The 19,979-nt window shown below is 39.8% G+C and overlaps 1 protein-coding gene across 1 annotated transcript in view; it reads right to left on the bottom strand.

The window, feature by feature from the left end:
- The window catches only part of LOC125242973 (glutamate receptor ionotropic, NMDA 2D), an 85,254-nt gene that overhangs the window by 39,802 nt on the left and 25,473 nt on the right, over window positions 1-19,979 (bottom strand). Inside the window, 4 exon segments of the mRNA XM_048152118.1 lie at window positions 992-1,320; window positions 3,982-4,248; window positions 5,954-6,160; window positions 6,405-6,737. Of these exon segments, the coding sequence (XP_048008075.1) occupies window positions 992-1,320; window positions 3,982-4,248; window positions 5,954-6,160; window positions 6,405-6,707 (1,106 nt within the window). The 5' untranslated portion in view covers window positions 6,708-6,737.

Below are 19,979 nucleotides of genomic sequence, written 5' to 3'. Positions count from 1 at the left end.
TACCATTGGCAAAAATGGTTTAAGTGTTTAGTGAATTTACGCCTATGGGTAAATTCCTTACTAATATGGCAGATATAACTACAGCTACTTCATATATAAAACATAAAATTAAAATGTACACTGCAAACCGAATAAGTTGGCAAAAATTTAAGAAATTCAAAGTAAGCAGAACTGGCAGATTTCAATTTTGTACTCATACATTTTAATTGCTCTTAACTTGAAGTTTTTGAGTACATTAATTCATACATTTAACTTAAAATTATCAACAAATATTTTAGTAGTGGAAATTTAGCTAGTTATAACTAGCTAATCTAACAAATGCTAAATGGTAACACATTTTGATAACATTAGCATTAACATAGCGTGCCCCCCCCCCAAAAAAAAAAAAACATAACACAAACTCTTCTAAATTATCATAGCAAAGTATTAAACACTACTAAATTCCCCACCTAACATTATTCTTGCACAAAAATAATTATAAAACACTTTTATCACTTACTCTCCATTTCAAGTGCCAAGGCAAAGCATGCTGGGAAACAGAAATCCTAGCCCAGTTAAATTTAAGTTCATAAAAATTAAAACAATGAAACAGTTCAGACACTTAAAATGTGTCAGTTTAGTGAACTCAAAAGAAAAGGAAAGTTCAAAATACTCATAAAATGAACTAATTTGTTTAATTTGAGTTTGCCCTACTCAAACCAATTAATTATTTTCAGCGTTAGGGTTTACATTGTATTTTATAGCCTTCTTTCACTACCCAATGAAATCTCATTTGATAAAATCAAATCCCGCCCTACATGTCCCACTGAATATTCATTTTCATTTAATACAGGATTTCACATTAGCTAAATGTTCTGCAAATACAATTTCATGTTAATAGTCACTATAATAGAGAAGAAGGTGTTGTGCTGCTTGGTGTGAGTCATGTTGTATGTTTCTGTGCAAAACATACAAGTCAAATCCTGTGTCGGTGGAAAGGACCGTCTCTTACTTCATTCTACCGCGAATCCTCTGTGTTCTGTTCCCATCCGTCTGGCAGTTAGTGACGAAGTGCGGTCCTCCAGTGGCTCCGTAGTCCTTGCGCAACGCGACAGCTCCGTGGGTAAGGATGGACACCCCACGGGCGATTCGTCTGCGAGGCTCGTCCCTCCAGCCCTGCGGTCTGACTGCAAAAAGGCGATTGGGTAGTCCGGTCAGGCCCAACTCGGACAGAGCCGGACCCACCGCGAACCATATGTGGGAGGCGCTGGCCTGACCAGCTGCCCAAGCAGCCTGGAACACCTGTTCTGCTTCCTCCTGAGAGCAGTACAACAACCGCACCTACAGTAGGAGTGGGGGCAAAGAGGACAGAGGGGACCAAGATGAAAACCAGAGAGCAGGAGCAAGAGAGGAAACAAAAGAGAGTGCAAACAAGAACACAGAGGTCAAAAGGGAGGAACAGACCATGAGCAGAATGAGAAGAGGAAATGGAAGAGAGGACAAGAGAGGAGAGGTATTAAGTTTATATATTTTAGTGCTGGAACTAATTTGTAAAATCATTAATAACTGGTCATGAAAATGTTGTGTCTTTGCGATGTGCTTGGAGAGCCTCTTTCAGTGCTTGAAAAACTTCTTTCTTAAAAAAGAAAAAAACATTTAATTACATTTTACTGTTAAATTATTATAATGAGAGTACTTCCATTTCCATGAGAGCGTCCTAATATCAAAAGAGCGATTAAAATGTCGCTGCCGTCATTACATTTCAGATACTTCATAGAGCACATGCAGATCAAACGGAGCACAACAGAAAGGGAGTGCAATCATTTGGATCAGTGAATTTAGATTGAAACTTGAAATCCTATACGCACTGCAATTAATGATATATGAACAGTAACTTTAATGGGATTACTGAAAAATAAAGGGTTCATTACAGGAACTAATAAACTGATTACAGTAGATTGATGTACTACAGCATGTGCCATGTTCAGAGGGCAGAATGTTTCTGCAGAGTCGCACATTCTACCTCTTAACACTTAACATTGTAATTTAAATGCTATTTATTCTGCTGATTTCAAACTGTAAAGAGTGTTGCGTATAATCACTTTAAATTTTTACCTCTTTGTACTGAGTAAATATATTACAGATTTCAATGTGCACATTGTTTGAAGGACAATACTAGTCAAGATATGATTAATCAAAGAACTAAGCGTCAATTAAATATTATTAGCTGCAGCTCTAATGTATTTGGACTTATTTCGGGGAAACATAATAGACAGAAATGTCTAATTATTTTACAGGAGAGAAGCAGCTTTGGAGTAATGGTGCTGGGACATTCCTTAATGAAGAAAGACAGATACTGGATGGAAAGAGAAGGAGAGAAAGAAAAATGGAAGAAAGGAAACTAGCACAATCTGGGAAGGAGAGAGAGAAAGGAAGAAAAGAGCAGAAACTGAGAGAGGGGCTAAATATTTCACCTTTACAATACATGAGAGAGAAAAAACCCAAGAGAGAAAGACTGTAAAAAAGAAGAAAAGGGCAATAGAGAACTAGGGGAAAAAAATAGAGAATGAGAGAATAAAAGATAGAGAATCCAACCTGTATCTAAACTCACCAGCCCTGAACAAAACAGATTGATGAAATTATGTTCTTGATCTGTGTGTGTGTTTTTATGTAGAGTATATAGTATATCCTGTACGTGTCTAAAGTAGGGGTATGCGTTACCTCGAAAATCACAATATGAGTAATATCACAATCATGGTAATGCATATATCACATTATAAGATGGACAGGTCTGGTCCTGGCTTCAGATTGGTCAACACAGCATTCCAGTCATGCTAAAATCCACATATAAAGCACAAAGTACCTGTTCATCACATCACTGCACAGCTCTCACAGTAGATATTTTTGTTGCATCGCAACATTCTGATATGTCAGGGGCTATATCTTTTAGCAGAAGGATGCCGCTTGATGAAATAGCTTAGTAAAATAATGTTTTTGAAAAACATTATTCTTAATATTCAGTAACTGTTGCAATAAGACACTTGATACTGTGTTAATAAAGTCACAGGTGTGCATAATTCTCACCTCTCTTATACAAATATATTTTTAGGGATGTATTAATATTCTGGCTGATAATGATAAATCAATAAGTTTATGTTATAGCCAATAACTAATAAATTGTAGAATTCTATGCCAAAAACTTTAGATGGCCTTAAACCAAATAATCATTCTTAAGACTCTTAAAATAAAAATCACAATACCAGCGCCTCACAACAAGTCAGAACTAAATTGTGGCCATTATAATCAAGTTGTCTACACTGTAAGTGCCCTCTGCAACACAGTTTAAAGAGTAAACTGTAACTTTTTGCTTAATGTTGGGTATTTTTAAAATCACACAGCAGATACACTGCAGTAATACTGTATAATAGCAATCACCACTGACTGAAACTACCACCATCATACTGCTTATTCTACTATGTAACTCTCTGTATGTATATAAATGCATACTTTATGTGTGTGTGAAATATTTATTTCCATGAGTGTGTGTATGTGAGTGTGTGTAATTGAGCAGAAGCACTGCAGACTGAATCTAATGCATACGGCATTGGGTTGCACCGCCACAGGCTCTGTGTTATATTAACACTGACATCAGTGTACCGGGACCCACAAGGCACAATAACACCCTCTAACACACACATACACAGAACAATAACAGCCTGGAGCCAGGGGGAGACAGAGGACAACCTGTGACACACATACACACACGTACACATTACACAGATATAGGTAGAGATGGGAAAGAGAATGAGAAAGAGAGTAGAATGGAGAAAGGACAGTGAGGGGTCACAGAAAGATGGTGGAGTAAACAGCCAAAAGAAAAAGTCAAATAAATGGTTAAGGACAGGAAGTGATGTCAGGTGGAGGGAGGAAGAGTAAGTGAGCGATTAAATGAGCGAGTAAGTGAATAAGTGAGACATAAACGCAATGACCTTCCCTCTCTACCTGTGCTTCGTTCTCTTTCAGCAGCCGTCGTGCTCGCGCTCCTCCTGGGTCATCTGTTAAATTCAACATCACTACGCTCTTCTTCTCCCAGCCGATGAATGACCCGTCGGTCAAACCTTCCACCACCGACAGGAAGTCCTGGTAGCCATGGTGACGTGTGGACACCACTGAGAAGGCCGTCCAATCGTACTCCTCCAGCACCTCAAAGATCACCTCCAATTGGAGTGCGGTGGAAGAGCTGAACTGCAGGAAGATTGAGCCGGTCTCCTGCAGAGTAATTAAGAAGGTAAACGACTACATTTCCCAAGACTAAAGACCGTTGATTCATTCCTTGCATAAGGCATCATGGGAACTACATTTCTTATGAACAGTTTCTAATGTGACATTCTCTAATCGTAACAGCAGACAGAGCTAGTCTTCTGCAGTGCAATTAAGGGGGAAAAATAACTACATTTCCTGTGATTGAAGACTATTTATTGCCTCCATAAAGCATCATAGGAATTCAATTTCTTATAAAGAGTTTCTGAGATATGCAGCCGCTGTAGAAACAGGAGGGAGGTACTTCAGTGACTCTAATCGTCACCGGAGTATGTCGCACAGATTTAAATTAAATTTGCAATGCAATGTGTACGTGTAGGTCCGGGAGAATGTAGGATTCAATGCAACATCTTCAAAAGGATAATATCAGGTCTCAAGAGTAAATAATAATAACAAAACATTTGTTAATGAAAAAAATCATGTCTTTTTTGCTATTGTTGTTCTCACACTGTGCTAAAGAGAACATGTTATAAATGTCGAGACGAGCAACTGAAATTGCAAAACCCAGACCGAAGCACTTCAGTGAACATGAGAGGGAAAAAAAAGAGAGCAGACCATATGGCCTGCAGCGGTAATGCATGACCCTTGGCCTTGCTATTTATCCAAATGGATGTTAGTAATGCCATCCCTTCCTACAGTTATCGGTGTGCCCCGATCAGGCCCCGACAGAGACGACGGCAGCCCTATCTCTGTCCGTTTAACACTCCTCCTCAGGCGGTACCATTAACAAACAATGCCCTTATAGCACTGCAGCAAGCCAAACACTATCTAGCAAGTGTTAGAGCTCATTAACACCAAGAGCTTGCAGAGAGAGATGTTTGTGAGGAATTTCCACAGTCCAAAGAAACTGGAATATTGTTTTGTTTTTTCTTTTAAGAAAAAATAACGCTGTCAAATAATTCAGTGCAGCTAAAGTGCATCTGAGACTGTTCAAAGTGGTCTGTTCTGAGAAATACTCAATGTCCCAGTTTTATTGTGCTATTAAATGGCATAGACAGTACAGTTGATCAGGAAAAACACTATTCATTTAAAGACAGCTATACTTCGGAGAATCAGGATCAATCGTACGGGCTGGGTACAATCGCTTTTAATAAGCATTTTACTTTTGCTTATTTTACTACTTGCATTTGCTGACACTAGCAAGGTTACAGGAAATCCTTCAAAAAGGACAAGTTTAAGTCTGTAGACTTTAGTTCTGTATTTAAAATCGTTCATTTAGTTGGTACCAAGGTTGATCAATGAAATGTGCACAGAGGTTAAGTCAAATTAATTTAACTCAGAGTATGGAATCATTGTGAATAATCACTAGTTGCTTTCTAATTTGAATGTACATAGAGTAACTGAGTAAAATCAAACTTAAAGATGTGGTCACATTGGTGAAAAAAAAAAAAAAAAAAGGTTTACTGTCAATAGTGTAGCAATGCATGAAGCACTGCTCACACAGACTCACTCATTTTCAAACCAAGCATCTTTTTATTGGTCAACGCGGCAAATTTGAATTTGATTTCACCCATGGCCAACTTGAACATGGGTGAAATCTGCTTGGGGAACTCCTAATCTTGCAGATTTCTATTTAAATGACAGGATTTCATCCACAACATTTCATTGAGCAATGGTAAATGTGACCACATCTTAATTCTGTAAACAGCCATACCTGTGGTACCCTGCCCAGACCCGCTCCCCCTCCCACAGCAACGATGGGGAGGCCGGTCTGGGCTGAAACGAACTCCAGCATGGGGGCCAGGGGGCCGGAGGCCAGCGGGAGGGGTCTCTCATCTTCATACACAAGTCCCTGAAGGGGTCTGGCTGCCAGCAGGTCACACAGCTGAGAGAGCAGAGTCCTGGGACTGCTGTCATTCACCTGTAGTCAATTCACATTCACTTCATATTCATGTTCACATTCACACCACATTGACTTCTATAGTTATGAATAAATACTCATGCTTAAGTTGCCATAATTTTACTCTACTTTTGTGTCCGCGCTTCAGTTCAAAATTAACAAAGCATTCAGGTATTCTAGGTTACTCTAAATGTAAAATCACAATCTGTCTCCACCCTGAAAGCAATCAATTCCGTTCTAGTTGCATGATCTCTTTCAGACTGACCTGAAGCCAGATTACGTTTGCAGATCCCCACTGGGTGACGACGCTCTCACCAAAGCTGCTGTGCACACGTCCGAAACCCGGGTATGGCACCCTACCCGCAGCTGCTGCAGCCCCAGCTTCCCCCTGTTGAACGGTTGAGCCCGCGTGGATCACTGCGATGTTGAAGTGCATTGATGCCACTGGGTCCCGTTCACGCTCTCGGGGCCGGAGCAAGAGATGAGGGGAGGAGCTAGTCTGACCCGCCCATTCTACCAGGGCCAATAGCAGAGACAGCGTGGGTACTGTGACCATGGCAACAAACATGGAGGCCAAACGAGAGGGCACAAAGAAAGCCTGAGTGAAACCAGGAAGGGAAAATCAAGAGAGAAACTACAATTAAAATAAAATCATAAATTCAATATATTGCATACAATTAAAAAAAACAGAGATAGAGAGAGAGTAAACAATTAGAATAAGAGAAAGAAAGCGAAGTAGAACAAGAAAGATGGCAAGAAAGTAAGAGAATTGACAAAAGAAGGAATTAAATGGACTTTATTCAGGCCACAGGCTAAAATGGAGCAACACAGGAGGAAAACAAACACACAGAGAGAGAGAGAGGGTAATTGATAGAGGGATAGAGAGAAACTGCATGTGATTTTGTGCATGTACAGGTTTAGCTGTGCTTATGAAGGCCTAAATGTCCTAGTGAAACATCTTGTGAGAGCATCTGAAGTGGACAATATTGTTTTAGTTTAAATGTAATAATGTCAACAGGTTTGTACAAGGGTTTTGCCTGTATTTAATTGGTCAATGACATACAAAGTTTTCATGATAAAGAAAAAGAAAAATCTTTTAATCCCCATTTTAATCAGTGATGTTGCCTACACAAATCTCAGCCCGCAAGCTGGTGCCTCATTCTGTTTATGACATACTGACACAAAGGACAAATGCTTTGCAATGGGCGCTTTGTTGCGTCCAGTGTAGACAGCTTTTAGCTGTTGCAACGCGAGCGACAGTGGTCTTGTCCAGTGACAGTGTTAGGGTTAGTGTGGTATCTGTCAGAAGTTAGTCAGCAAAGATACACATATGACAGGAGTAACAAACTTCATCCATCTTGTTTACTCTTCACTTCTGTTCTCACACATCATGTCATTACACAACACTTCCTTACAACACTCTTTCAAAATAGTAGTCCAAACCCAATTCTACCCACGAACACAACATTTTCCCCCTTTTTTAAAAAACAGAACAGAACATCAGTTACATCAAAGCACACAGACACATCCACACATAAGATCCAGAACAGCACATCAGATCTAAGTAACATAGTCGTTCAACCAACTAGGCTTCCGAACATCACATTTAGGTCCAGTGGTATGAGTGTGTAGCGAGCAGTGTTCTCAGCCAGAGTTGTTGGTGTGCACGCAGTGAGATGGGAAGCAGTCTTTCCATCATTATGAACGTATGTACTCACCCCAAGTCTTTTGGAAACCGTGAGAGGATCAGTAAACTCTCTGTGTCCTTAAGGAACATGCAAGGGTTTCCGTACCCTCACTTTATTCCCCTCCCGAGCACCCCGCTTAGCATTAGTGTACTTCTTCACTTTGTGTTGCAGCCACATAACCCTTCGGCGAACAATCATGTCAGTTGGCGGGTACACAGGAGGAGATAAAATAGACAGCCTTGTGTGCATTTGCCTGCCATAGAGAAGCTGAAAGGGTGAAGTACCAGTTGCACATGTGGAGTGGCATGGTACACCTGCAAGAAGTCAGTTACCACAGGTTTCCATGGTAGATGTTGCTTCCTGGCCATTTTGGACAGTGTGTTTGAGCGCACAGTTGAACCTCTCTACAGCACCATTAGCTGCAAGGTAGAAGAGAGAGGAATGATGGTGACGAATATTCCTTCCTTCCAGAACAGCAGCGAAAGCAAGCAGACGTACACTGAACACTGTTTTCAGTAACAATACTCAAAGGATTTCCATGGCAGCTGAAGACTGATGACAGAAATGAAACCACAGAATCCATAGTGACAGTGTGAGTAAAGGAGACCTCAGGCCATTTGCTGTAATAGTTAATGTTATAACAAACCTGCAGTCAGATGTAGCAGTGTCAAAAGACCAAACTATATCCACAGCCACTTTCTGCTCCCTCTGGCAGCAGCTACAGAGGAGTAGGATATGACTTGACAATTTTGTCATTGAGCTGACATACATGGCAGGAACGTACAGCATCATGAACCTGAGCATCCATTCCTGGCCACCAATAGAGATGTTTGGTTCTCACCTCTCCCTGATGTCCTCTGTGTGCTATAGAGACCAGAAGATATCGAAGAGCAGCAGGTGCAATCAGCCCTGAGCTTCGGAAGATGAAGTTGTCCTTAACAGACAGTTCCAGTCACAGTTTATAGTATGGCAACAACTCAACGTCCAGTCCCCTGTGTAAAGGAGGCCAACCATTAGAAATCTGTGCATGAAGTTTGGTTAGTGCAGGAAGAACATGCAGCATCAACATCAGCAGAAGAAAGAATTACGGGCAGCAGAATTATGGGCAGCAGATAGAAATGCAACAAATTCCTCATCAAGATCATCAATGGGAGCTGGAGAAAAAGCATTATCTGCAGGGGAAGCAGGTAAGGGCAAATGTGACATAATCAGCAGGGGCATTTTGAATTGATTCATTACATGTGATTCATCCAGAAGAAGATCCTCTGCTGGAACAGTATGACCTATGAACAGCAGACTAGTTCCCTGAGAAGGTATGACAACACTTTGGGGAATGCCTTCAGCGTGACAGCGCCTGAAGCATGTGTGCAATTTATTCCAATTCTGATTGGTGCTGCGTAGCCCCATGACGTGTGAAGGCGTAACGCGGAAGCTACAAAAGGGGGCCGGCAACACAACAGCGACAGTTTTCTCATCTTCAAGTCCTATTTGGTGTTTGTTTGCCCCATAGGCCACTCAAATATATTAGCTTTGTTATTAGAAATGGCGAGCGAGTAGCAGCAGCAACAGTTTAAGAAGCGTGTTCCTCCCTAGACAAAGCCTTCTTGCTTGATCCCCTGCCGTCGCCTTCTGGTCTCTTCGGCAACGTTTTAGCTAAGGCCGTCAGGAGATTTCAGGAGGCAAAGAAACAAGCTGCAGAGTTCCAGAGATTTATGCCCCATCGCCATAAGTCCCATGGGGCTAATGCCAGGGGGCAGCCCCAGCCATCTACATCAGGCTCCTCATACCAGCAAAAACAGAAGGACCCCTCAAAGATCTTGGGGGTCGAAGCAACACTCTCACCCAAAGCCTGTGAAGGAGAAAACGGATCTGAGGACCGTTATTCTTTATAAGCGGGCTTCATGAAATAGGTCCTGGTGGTCAAGTCAGGCCTCTGGTGATTTTCAACCCCTGACCAGCCAGTCAAGGCGATGGTCATCATCTTCTGAAATGCCAGAGGTGCTGAAGCCAATCCATAAGGAACACGACAAAAACAGAACAGTCCATTGTGAGTAATAAATGCTGTAAGGTCACGACTGTCCTCATGCAGCGGCCCTTGGTAGTAAGCATTAGTCAGGTCAGGTAGAGAAAACTTTAGAGCAGAGAGTAGTTCATCCATGTGCGGCAAATGGAAAAGAGTCCATGATCACTGCTTTATTTGGTTCTCTGAGGTCAATGTACATCCAAATTTTACTTGATTTTTTCTGTGCCACAACAATTGGTGACACCCATGCAGAGTCATCGATGTGTTCTATCAACCCAGCTGCTTGAAAGCAATTTAATTCCTCTGACACAGCACTACAAACAGAGAGTGGCAGAACTTTTTGGAGCACATGTGTGATGTTTTATCCAGCTTTATGCAGTGTATAAAGTTAAGCACATCCAAACTCAGTTGACTCAGCAACAGTGCAATGAAAGGCTGGCACAGGACAAGCAGGAAGGGCATTAGGAGGCAGGGCTTGATTGTTTTCAATCCTCACATGCAGTGCAGACATTAGGTCCCTCCCCATGTGTGGTGTCCCTTTGTCCACAATGAAGAACGTAGCAGTAACTGAGTGGGCATGTAGGGAAACTGACAAACACCCAACCAGCATTTGGGCTTTTGACCAATTCACAAGCCACTGTGCTTGTAATGCTGGGAGTGCAAGCTGAATATTCCGTGTACAGTACAGTAACTTCTGTTAATTCAATTTCAAGTATTTAATTTCGTTGATAGTCACAGTTTAGTGTAACGTCCAATCTTTTTACACTTCCTGCATGTTACAGTAGGGCAGTTTGCGGCATTAGCTAAGTGTGCCTCCGATCCACAGCAAAAGCATGACTTCCTCTTCCCCACCTGAGCAGAATTAAGAGGTGCAAGTGACAGTTTCCCCCTTCTGCATTTTACTGTGTGCTGCACCACTACGGGGGTGGTAACTTGGCGGGTATTTGAAATAGATTTAGCCTGATCGGCAGGAGATTCAATCTGGCTTGCTATCCTAACAGCTCTGTCGAGTCTAAAACCAGTTTCTAGTAAAAGTCTCTTACACATTTGTGGGCTAAGCACATTCTCTATTAACTGATCGTGAATCATTTCATCAGTACTGGCAAATGAACGAACACAGCACTGGCATTGAACACTCGCAAAGCAACTTACTGTAAAGTCAATATAGTGGAATAAAAACAAGCCTAGTTTTTTTCCCCACTGCAACTTCAAAGGAAGCAAGACAATTTTGTCGCAACTAGTGCTGGATACCTGAGACACATTAGCAACAGCCATCTTCGTGTCCAATGATAGCGGAAAAAAAAGTTAGTAAGCAAAGAAACACAGGGTAATGAACTTCATTCATCTTATTTACTCTTCACTTCCGTTCTCACACAACACTCTTTCAAAAACGTCATTTTGTTCTTTCAGCATATTGGCCGGACCACATGCTTTTGATTCTGTGTATAAAACTTTTTAAATTCAAGCAGTAGATATAAATACAACGGTTATGTGGATGAATGCATGTAAGTTGTTGCTTATGTGACAATTTATTTTATTTCAGAAAATAAAAAATCATCATAGAAGAGGCGTATTTAAATCCCTGTGTTAAATACATTTAATTTACTTTTGAATAAATTATTAGATGCACAAAAAATTAGTGTCGACAAAAATATTATTTTAATACAAAACCACAGTGTCTACGAGAGGCCCTCATTAATAATATAGTTTCTAAGGACTGTGTGTGTGCACTAATAAAAACAGTCAAGGAATGAATGGTGGTTACTGTAAGGTGAATGAATAATAACAAACATTAAAATATAAACACCCACATAAATACTTCATACCGACACTCACATACCAACATCACCGAACACGCGCACACCAATAAAATGATTTAGAGAGTTAGAGGTTAGTGCAGTTGATATGTAAGAAAGTGCCTCCACGCTGTCTTACTCTCCTTTCTATCTCAGTCACACACACACACACACACACACACAATACAAGCAAATCATTTTCAATTTACTTTTGTGGCAGCCTCCTCCTGCCTGCTCCTCTCTGTTTCATGACTTCAGGTGCTAATGCAATTGCTCGGAATCACCAGGCTCTCTGACATAATATTCCCTCTCTCCCAATTCTGTCACCGCTTTCTGGGTTTGTTCTCTTTTTGTTGTATTCTCTTTCTCCCTCTGTTATATTTATCCATCTCTAAGCCTGTTGGTCTGTTGACCCTGACGAGTCCTTCAGATAAATGAGAGAAAGAATTAAGAGGCCAAAGACGACGGAGCAATGAGAAGAATATAGGAGGGATGGAGACAGAGAGAGAGAAAGAGGGAGACAGGCAGACATTGGAATTCTGTTTGGCTGGAAGAGGTAAATATAGTCCTAATGACTAAGATGTGGACAGAGATGGGGAGGAGGGGGAAATGGAGGGAGTAGAGAAAAAGAAAGAGGGATGAAATATGGAGGAATAGAGGAAAAGAGAGAAATATTGATTACTGGGGTATGTGTACGTGTTTGGCCTGAACAAACACGCTGGCAATCCTCCAGTTTTGACAGACAAGGGACAGTATGTGTGTGTGTGTGTGTGTGTGTGTGTGTTTAAAAGGTTGGTGGGGGGAGGAGTTTGGGGGGTGGGGGATTGAAACGCACAAATGAGCAACTGACCACATTCCATAACAGCATATTACTGTTTTTGAGTTGCTTCAAATTAACCTGGAGTAATCATAGCCTGTGCTTGTCATTTGGGATCCCACTGTGCTAATGCTGTGCAAAAGCAGCAATTTACCTCCGCTTCCACAGGTTGCATTATACAGTAGGAGATGAGGGAAATGCACATGCAGTCCTGAATTCATCAAAGAGAGCCAAGAAACTCAATGATATATCATCCGCAAAGGAAGGGACATGTGCTTCGCTGTTGCTTACAGACCCCCGAGCGATTCTAAAATACTACAGTACATTACTATAACAGCTCCATATACATTTACATAAATCTCTAGTGTCCCTGACTGGTTTATTAAATATGCTGTGAACACTTTATTTTAAAATACATGTCCAGTTCAGTTGTTTACAATGAAGTTTATGAACATACAGTATAAAATGTATGTCACAAGACAAAATGTCAGTTAGGTACATTACAAAGAACTTGTGCAGTTTATGGGTCTTATATCATTACATTCATGCATGTAGCATATATGAATATTAATATTTGTAGTATTTCCAAATATAAAATGCCTATTTACACCAAGTCTGAATTTAAGTAATTTTGAGGTTGAAAATCTTGAAATTCTCTCTAGCTCTTTTTACCATGGTCATGAGAAGAACAGCAATGTTTGATTTACGAACAAATTAGTATTTTAAAGGGTTAGTTCACCAAAAATGAAAATTCTGTCATTAATTACTCACCTTCCAAAGACATACATACAGAAAGGTGTTAAGACATTGTTAAAATAGTCAACGTGACTACAGTGGTTCAACCTTAATCTTATGAATTGATGAGAATACTTTTTGTGCACAAAAACAAAATAAAAATAATGACTTTATTCAACAATTTCTAACCTGTCTGTCTCATATGCTGCTCATATGCTGCCAATCTGTCTGCCAATACTGAGTCGGCGTTCTGACGTAGAAACTGGAAGTGCTGCAACGAAAACAGCGTAAGAGAATGACAGGGGAGAGACGAATTTGTTGAATAAAGTCATTATTTTTGTTTTAGGGTACATTAGGGTAGAAGCTCTATAGTCAGATTGACTATTTTAACAATGTTTTTACTACTTTTCTGGACCTTGGATGTGGTCATTTTGTTGCTTTTTTAGAGGATAAAAAACCTCTTTCATCAAAAATATCTTAATTTGTGTTCCGAAGATAAACTAAGGTCTTACGGGTTTGGAAAGACATGAGGGTGAGAAATTAATGACATAAATTTTATTTTTGGGTGTTATATTAAGGCATATCTTTTCAATCAACTGTTGATCCAGTTGACAAAAGCAGTCTAAATTATTTGTTCAGAAAATGTACTCATTTCCTAGTTCCCTAGTTCAATTCTCTGGAACAATGATCCCATTGTAGCAGTTCATTGGGGAAGCTCACTTCAGGGATTATCAGTGAATAACGACATTTATAATATATATAAATAAACCATCTTTTTTGGGGGGTGGGGGGGTGAACATGCACTTCTTCACATCAAGTCCAAAGTATTGTATTTAATTGAGCATGTTTACATACACATTCTTAACCCAATTACGCTTAAGCCTACACTGCATGTGGTCATGTTATGTAAACTTGTCTTTCCTTATCAGAGTAAGGCATAAATGGCTCGAGCCGACACACCTATAGATTTCTGCCCATTAACCCGAATTTGTCAGGCATGTAAACACCTTAACCTGCTTATTGAAGTACGTATGTCTAGCTATGAAAGGAAAGCGCCCTTCTGAGGATTTAAGCGCATCCAGCCTGAGTGAGTATTTCACCGTAGGGGAGGAGAAAATATATTGCACACTCCGACTCTTTCTTGTCCTAAGGAATTATAAAAACGTGTTCTCATCTCGTGCAGCTGAAGTAGAAGTGGTACAGTCAAAATACTAAATCCAAAACTGCATGAGGAGAATGAAGTCCAAACAAGTTTCCAGCTGACATTTTGGAATATTAGGTTTTTAATATTTTTTTTTAACATAACTCACACAACAAATTTTAATGCTCGCAGTCAAATACACAAATGATTACACTTTGGTGTCACTGACAGGGAATAACCTGATAATAAAGTCTTTAAAGTCTTGATTTTGGGAGTTGTCAGGGTATCGGTACACATGTAAACATACTCTCTGATTTTTTTTATCTGTCAATTTTTTATTGTTCGAATACTAAAAATATGCACCATTTCCACTACACAAATATCGTGGCCAAATGAATTGAGTTTTTATTTAAATATCACATTTATCATCAACACTGGTATATTGCAACATCCCTATAAATACCATGCCAAAAGTCCCCTGCCCCTCCTTTCCCAAAAAACAAAAACAACAAATGGACAACAGAATGCTCGAGACATGAGATGGACTGCATCCACAAACACTGGCTGGATCTGGGGCCATATGCATTGACAGCTCGTGATCATTATGGCTGAGGCCATGGCTGCACTGGCTGTGAGAATGCTCCCCTTTACTGCACGGCTGTAAACACAGCTCGTAAAATGCTTCGCATGCACCGTGATGACCGACGCTATCGAAAGCACTTTAGCTGACAAACGACCACGTCATCCATCAACCTTCCACACAGGAGCAGATCCTCGTCACAATAACAAAGCCCATGCTGCACTGCACAAAAACATTATTACACTATTTAGACACCATGAGTATGTTGAACGTGTTTAACAGATGCTGCTGTATCACCATAAAGAAGTGTGTTTAATCTAGTTCAACTCCAAGATCTCTACTTCAAGAGTGCGGTAACAAGGTAATCTTACTCACAAGACAATAGATGTCTTGTCCATCTTGCTCCTTTACCAGATTTTCACCCAATCTTAGCAGATAACAAGAGAAAACAAGCAGTCTCCCCTAATTCTCTCATCAGCATTAAACAACATGCAGGCTATTAAGCCCAGACAAATTTAAGAATATGTCATAAAAATATAAACAGAAAATACTAAAAAGTACTAAAACAATGTGCAAATCTCTCCACCAGTTGGTAAAGTGGTTAAACCTTCACATCTTCAGCAACTTGGTTGGTAAACTGAGTAGCCGAGAAGTTGCAGATCTATTATAAGCCAATAAGTAAAAGGTTGTAGGTTTGAATCCCACAAGGAGCAATTTATGAACTATTATCATTGTGCCCTTGGGCAAGACACTTAACCTAAGGTTGCTCCAGGGGGACCTTCCCTGTAATAAGTGTACTCTTTGGATAAAAGTGTCAGCAAAATGATAAAATAGCAAAAGTGCTCCCAGCATTTTTTTTTCCCAAATGCAACACTGTTAGGCCCTGACAGAGGTCTATGAGAAAGAGAGGTAAGTGTACTCCTGGGGCCTCATCTCCAAAGCTTCACATTTCTGCAATATACTAAATGCATTTATCATTTGGCTTGATTCACATCTCTTATTTCATTCTAAGATAGTACAATAGATTAGCTGTTCCAAAACCTAGTGAGCTGCCTTGCTGTCTACATAGGCACCTCTGTGCACTGTATACAAATAGCATTCCTCACACACAGTGCATGGGAGATGCAAGCGGCACGAGTGGAGTGATTGAATAATCTAATAGGGCTGTTGACCTTTGATATGACATGCTGTACTCCATCTGAAAGCATTTTAAACAGAACAAGCTAATTATTTTATAATTGTTATATGTGCAGCTTTAATTACTTTTATTATTTAAAAGGCTACATGTTTGTACTTTAAAATTTAAGACCATTTAAAATGAAGCAGTACAAGCAAAAAAGTGATAAAAACATTACAATAAACCTTAAAGGGGTGATGAACTGAGAAATCAAATTTTTTCTTGAGCTTTTGACATATAAGAGGTCATCATACTATAAGAATATCAGAGCTGAAAACTTCCTTGTTAGTCAAAAGCTTTTATTGACACCAGACCCAGCAAACAACTTTTTTTGACGATTTTCAAAGTGGGGATCTCTGACATCAAAGGGCAGCAAGCACCGCCTCTGCAGAAGTAGATCAACGCCTACTTCATCCCTGCCTGTTAAGCCCCGCCCACCGATTCGCACATGACATGCAATAGAATAGGTAGTCTAAGTAACATAGGCCTACGTGGTGCTAAACCAGATCAAGCTACCAAGCAATAAACATGCCGTTGAGGATTACAAAATATTGTGCAGTTCCTGGACTCGACAGTAATGCAACATGTAAGTAACTGTGTTAATTATAATGCCTGATCTGATATGTAATGATTCAGGCTACAGTTCTTTGTGTGTCAGTAAATCAAACCCGTGACTAAACATCAACTTGCATTGTTTCTCTTAGTAGGATGAAAATAATCTGTAATTTAACGGTGATGCATGCATGCATCGATTCCTGTGAGTATAGTATTTATTTGGATGTTTACATTTGATTCTGAATGAGTTTGAGGCTATGCTCTGTGGCTAATGGGCTAACATTTAAAGTTAACATTACACACTGTTGGAGAGATTTATAAAGAATGAAGTTGTGTTTATGAATTATACAGTCTGCAAGTGTTTAATAATGAAAATAAACCGATCGTAAACTAATGAAGATGGAGAATGGGAGCACTGTGTGCTCAGGCTCTGGCTAAGCTTTTCTCAGTGCCATCAAAATAAATATCTGCCGCGCCGGCAAAATAAAAGTCACAACAACTAGCGCAGTTTACGTCACTTCAGACATGCTACTTCCATTAGATGCACAGACATGCTGCTTTGAGCATTTAAGATATGCTGCTGCATGAATAGACACATACATCCTGTAGCAGATCTAGGCAGGTGGAGCTGGGGGAGGTGGAGGGTATCAGCTACAGGACTAATGAACCAGACTATTTATATGCTGAGAAAGAAATTTTGTTGGTTGCAGAATCAGCAAAGGCCAATCAGCTTGTGTCATGTGGTAATGGTGAGATAGCTTCTAGATTGTATGTAATGGACCTATCAGCCTGCACCATCTAGAGCTTCATGACTGAACTAGATATCTGGCACACAATTTATTATCTATATCTTAGTATTAGGCCCATATTGTTCAGTATTAAATTATAATATTTAAATTTATAAAATGTATAAATTAGTTAACATTTCTCTTATTTCTCTGCCATCTTAAATTTATTTCACTGAGCTTATATCAGTGCATTATGGGATTGATTTCTCCACAAAGAATGCATGAAATGCTGCCATAGAATTTAGCCAAAAGAAGGTATCTTAGAAGGCAGTGAAATGTAAATGCTTTTTGGAACAGCCTTAAAACAGCAACAACCTATGATGCCATCAAATGCTACATAGGCATCTCACTAGCCAATGAACATTTCCCTACTAGGGTTGTCATAGTACCAAAATTTCAGTAGTCCGTACCAATACCAATACAATTTTGCAGTTCTATGTACCAATTTCGGTACCAGAGCAAAAACTGTTGAATTATGTAAAAAATGTCACTGTCAATCATCACATTTTCCAATTCAATTGCGTATTTAAATACGGTTGTCAATCCAGAAACAGTGCACACTTGGCAGTAGGGCTGCACGATTATGACAAAATCATAATTGACGATTATTCCCTTTAAACTGTAATTACGATTATTAATTAAGATTATCAAAATTAAATTGAATGTTTTGAACAGCTTTCCAGATCAACAGGAACAGGGTTGGGCACCCCTGCTTTATACCATTGTTTGAAGCAACTGCATGCCATATTTTTATGTAAAAATAAAAAACAACCTGAAAACACTCTTCCTGATTTTTTTTAATTGCTTTTCTATAGCATTAAGCCTCAAGTGTCAACTATGCATTGGTTTCTTCTTTAAATAAAAAAAGTAAACATATGCATGTAATAATAATAGGGGCTTTTGAACCATGTTGTTCTAGGAGCTTAGTTATAGGAACTAGCCACCAGGGTGGTTCTCCGAGAACTAATGTTCCCCTAGGGCCATTTTCCTGGTTGCATTCGCACCGCCAGTAGGAACTCTGAAGTGACGTAAACTGCGCTAGTTGTTGTGATGGTGGTTGATGCCCAATGTCGCTAACTGAGCAGAAATACATAATCATGTTTTGCTGGGTCCGCTTAAAGTCCTGCTGGATTTTCTCCTTAGTGTATTGTTGAGTTGTCCATCAATCACTTTTTTCCATGTTTGTAGAGTTAATTCGTGGAGTAAATATATAGGCTGTGTACATGGCTTTTTGAAAAAAAAATTCAAAAAATTATTTCGACCAATCAGCGTACACTTACGTCACTGGTAGTTCCTTTTGTGCTGGGTTAGATCTTTTACACTCTGAAATAGTCGTGATTCACCTCTCACAATGTAACATGCTCTAAACACACCTCTTAAGCATGCAGAATAATGTAAGCCAGGTACTGCAGAAATGTTGTTACCATCAACTTTTTTTTAGCACCAACTGGTACCGGAAACCCCATTCCCTACTATATAGTATTCAAAAAACAGTAGGTGAAAAGTACCCAGGTGACCTACTAATTTCAACAAGATTCTGGAGTGCACATTTGATGGACATTTTACTATCCCATGAGGCCACCGGAGAAGAGTCATGAATGGCAGGGAAGCCACCTCATAGGTCACATGACAAAGCCAACATGACAGGTCTGGATTTCATTCATACACACATTCATAATATATAGAACAAAAGTTTTTAACAGATGCAGTAAGTTCTTCATCAAATGAACCTACTCAGTATGCGATTTTGGACAGAATAGGTTTTGGAACAGCATTTGAGTCTACGTCAAATAAATTCAAATAAATTCAAATAAATTCAATATAAATAGATGGAAAATGAAAAGCCAGTTGACACAGACCTTTTTTTTTTGAGTCCTGAAAACGAGATGTTGATATTGGTCTTAAATAATAACCATTCCACTTTCCTTCACTGTGACTTAAAACCAGCACAACATTTACTGTCAGAAATAGCAGGTCCTCGATGGCAGCCTCTTTCTCATTATCTCGTAATTTATTTCACTGATGAAGGCAGGAAGCAGAGATGTTTGAAATAGCAGCCACATCTGAACAAATAAACAAGAACAACATTACAGAAAAAAAAAACTCTTAGTGTGAATCATTTTTCTCAATTCATTCTGGAAAACCTGAGAGCTGAAATGAGAAATTTGAGAGCTGGCCTTTCCACACAACCCTCTATGCAGCATTTTTGCTCACTTTCTCTCTCACACTCACTCAGATTTTTCCCACTCTCCTATTGCCTTCTGTTTGGAGACCCTGAACTGCTTTAAAGGTTGAAGAACACTATGTTCTTGTGTAGCGTGCCAGCCGATCACACCGTGCCTCTGCCTCAAACGTGCACATTTTCGTGGTTATGCTGAGTCGATTCAATCCAACAGGCTCCTCTGTCCCCATTCACAAAACAAAGAAACACCTATGAATCCTTCCATTCATAAATCAGCACCCTAATAACTTCCATTCACTAAAAACAACCCCCATGGCCTCAATTAACATAACAAGCTAAGCCAAAGACATTAATTCGC

This window comes from Megalobrama amblycephala, linkage group LG13 (assembly GCF_018812025.1).
Source record: "Megalobrama amblycephala isolate DHTTF-2021 linkage group LG13, ASM1881202v1, whole genome shotgun sequence".
Classification (NCBI taxonomy): domain Eukaryota; kingdom Metazoa; phylum Chordata; class Actinopteri; order Cypriniformes; family Xenocyprididae; genus Megalobrama; species Megalobrama amblycephala.
Note: the sequence above shows the minus strand (reverse complement) of the source record. Positions and strands in the feature narration are given on the sequence as shown.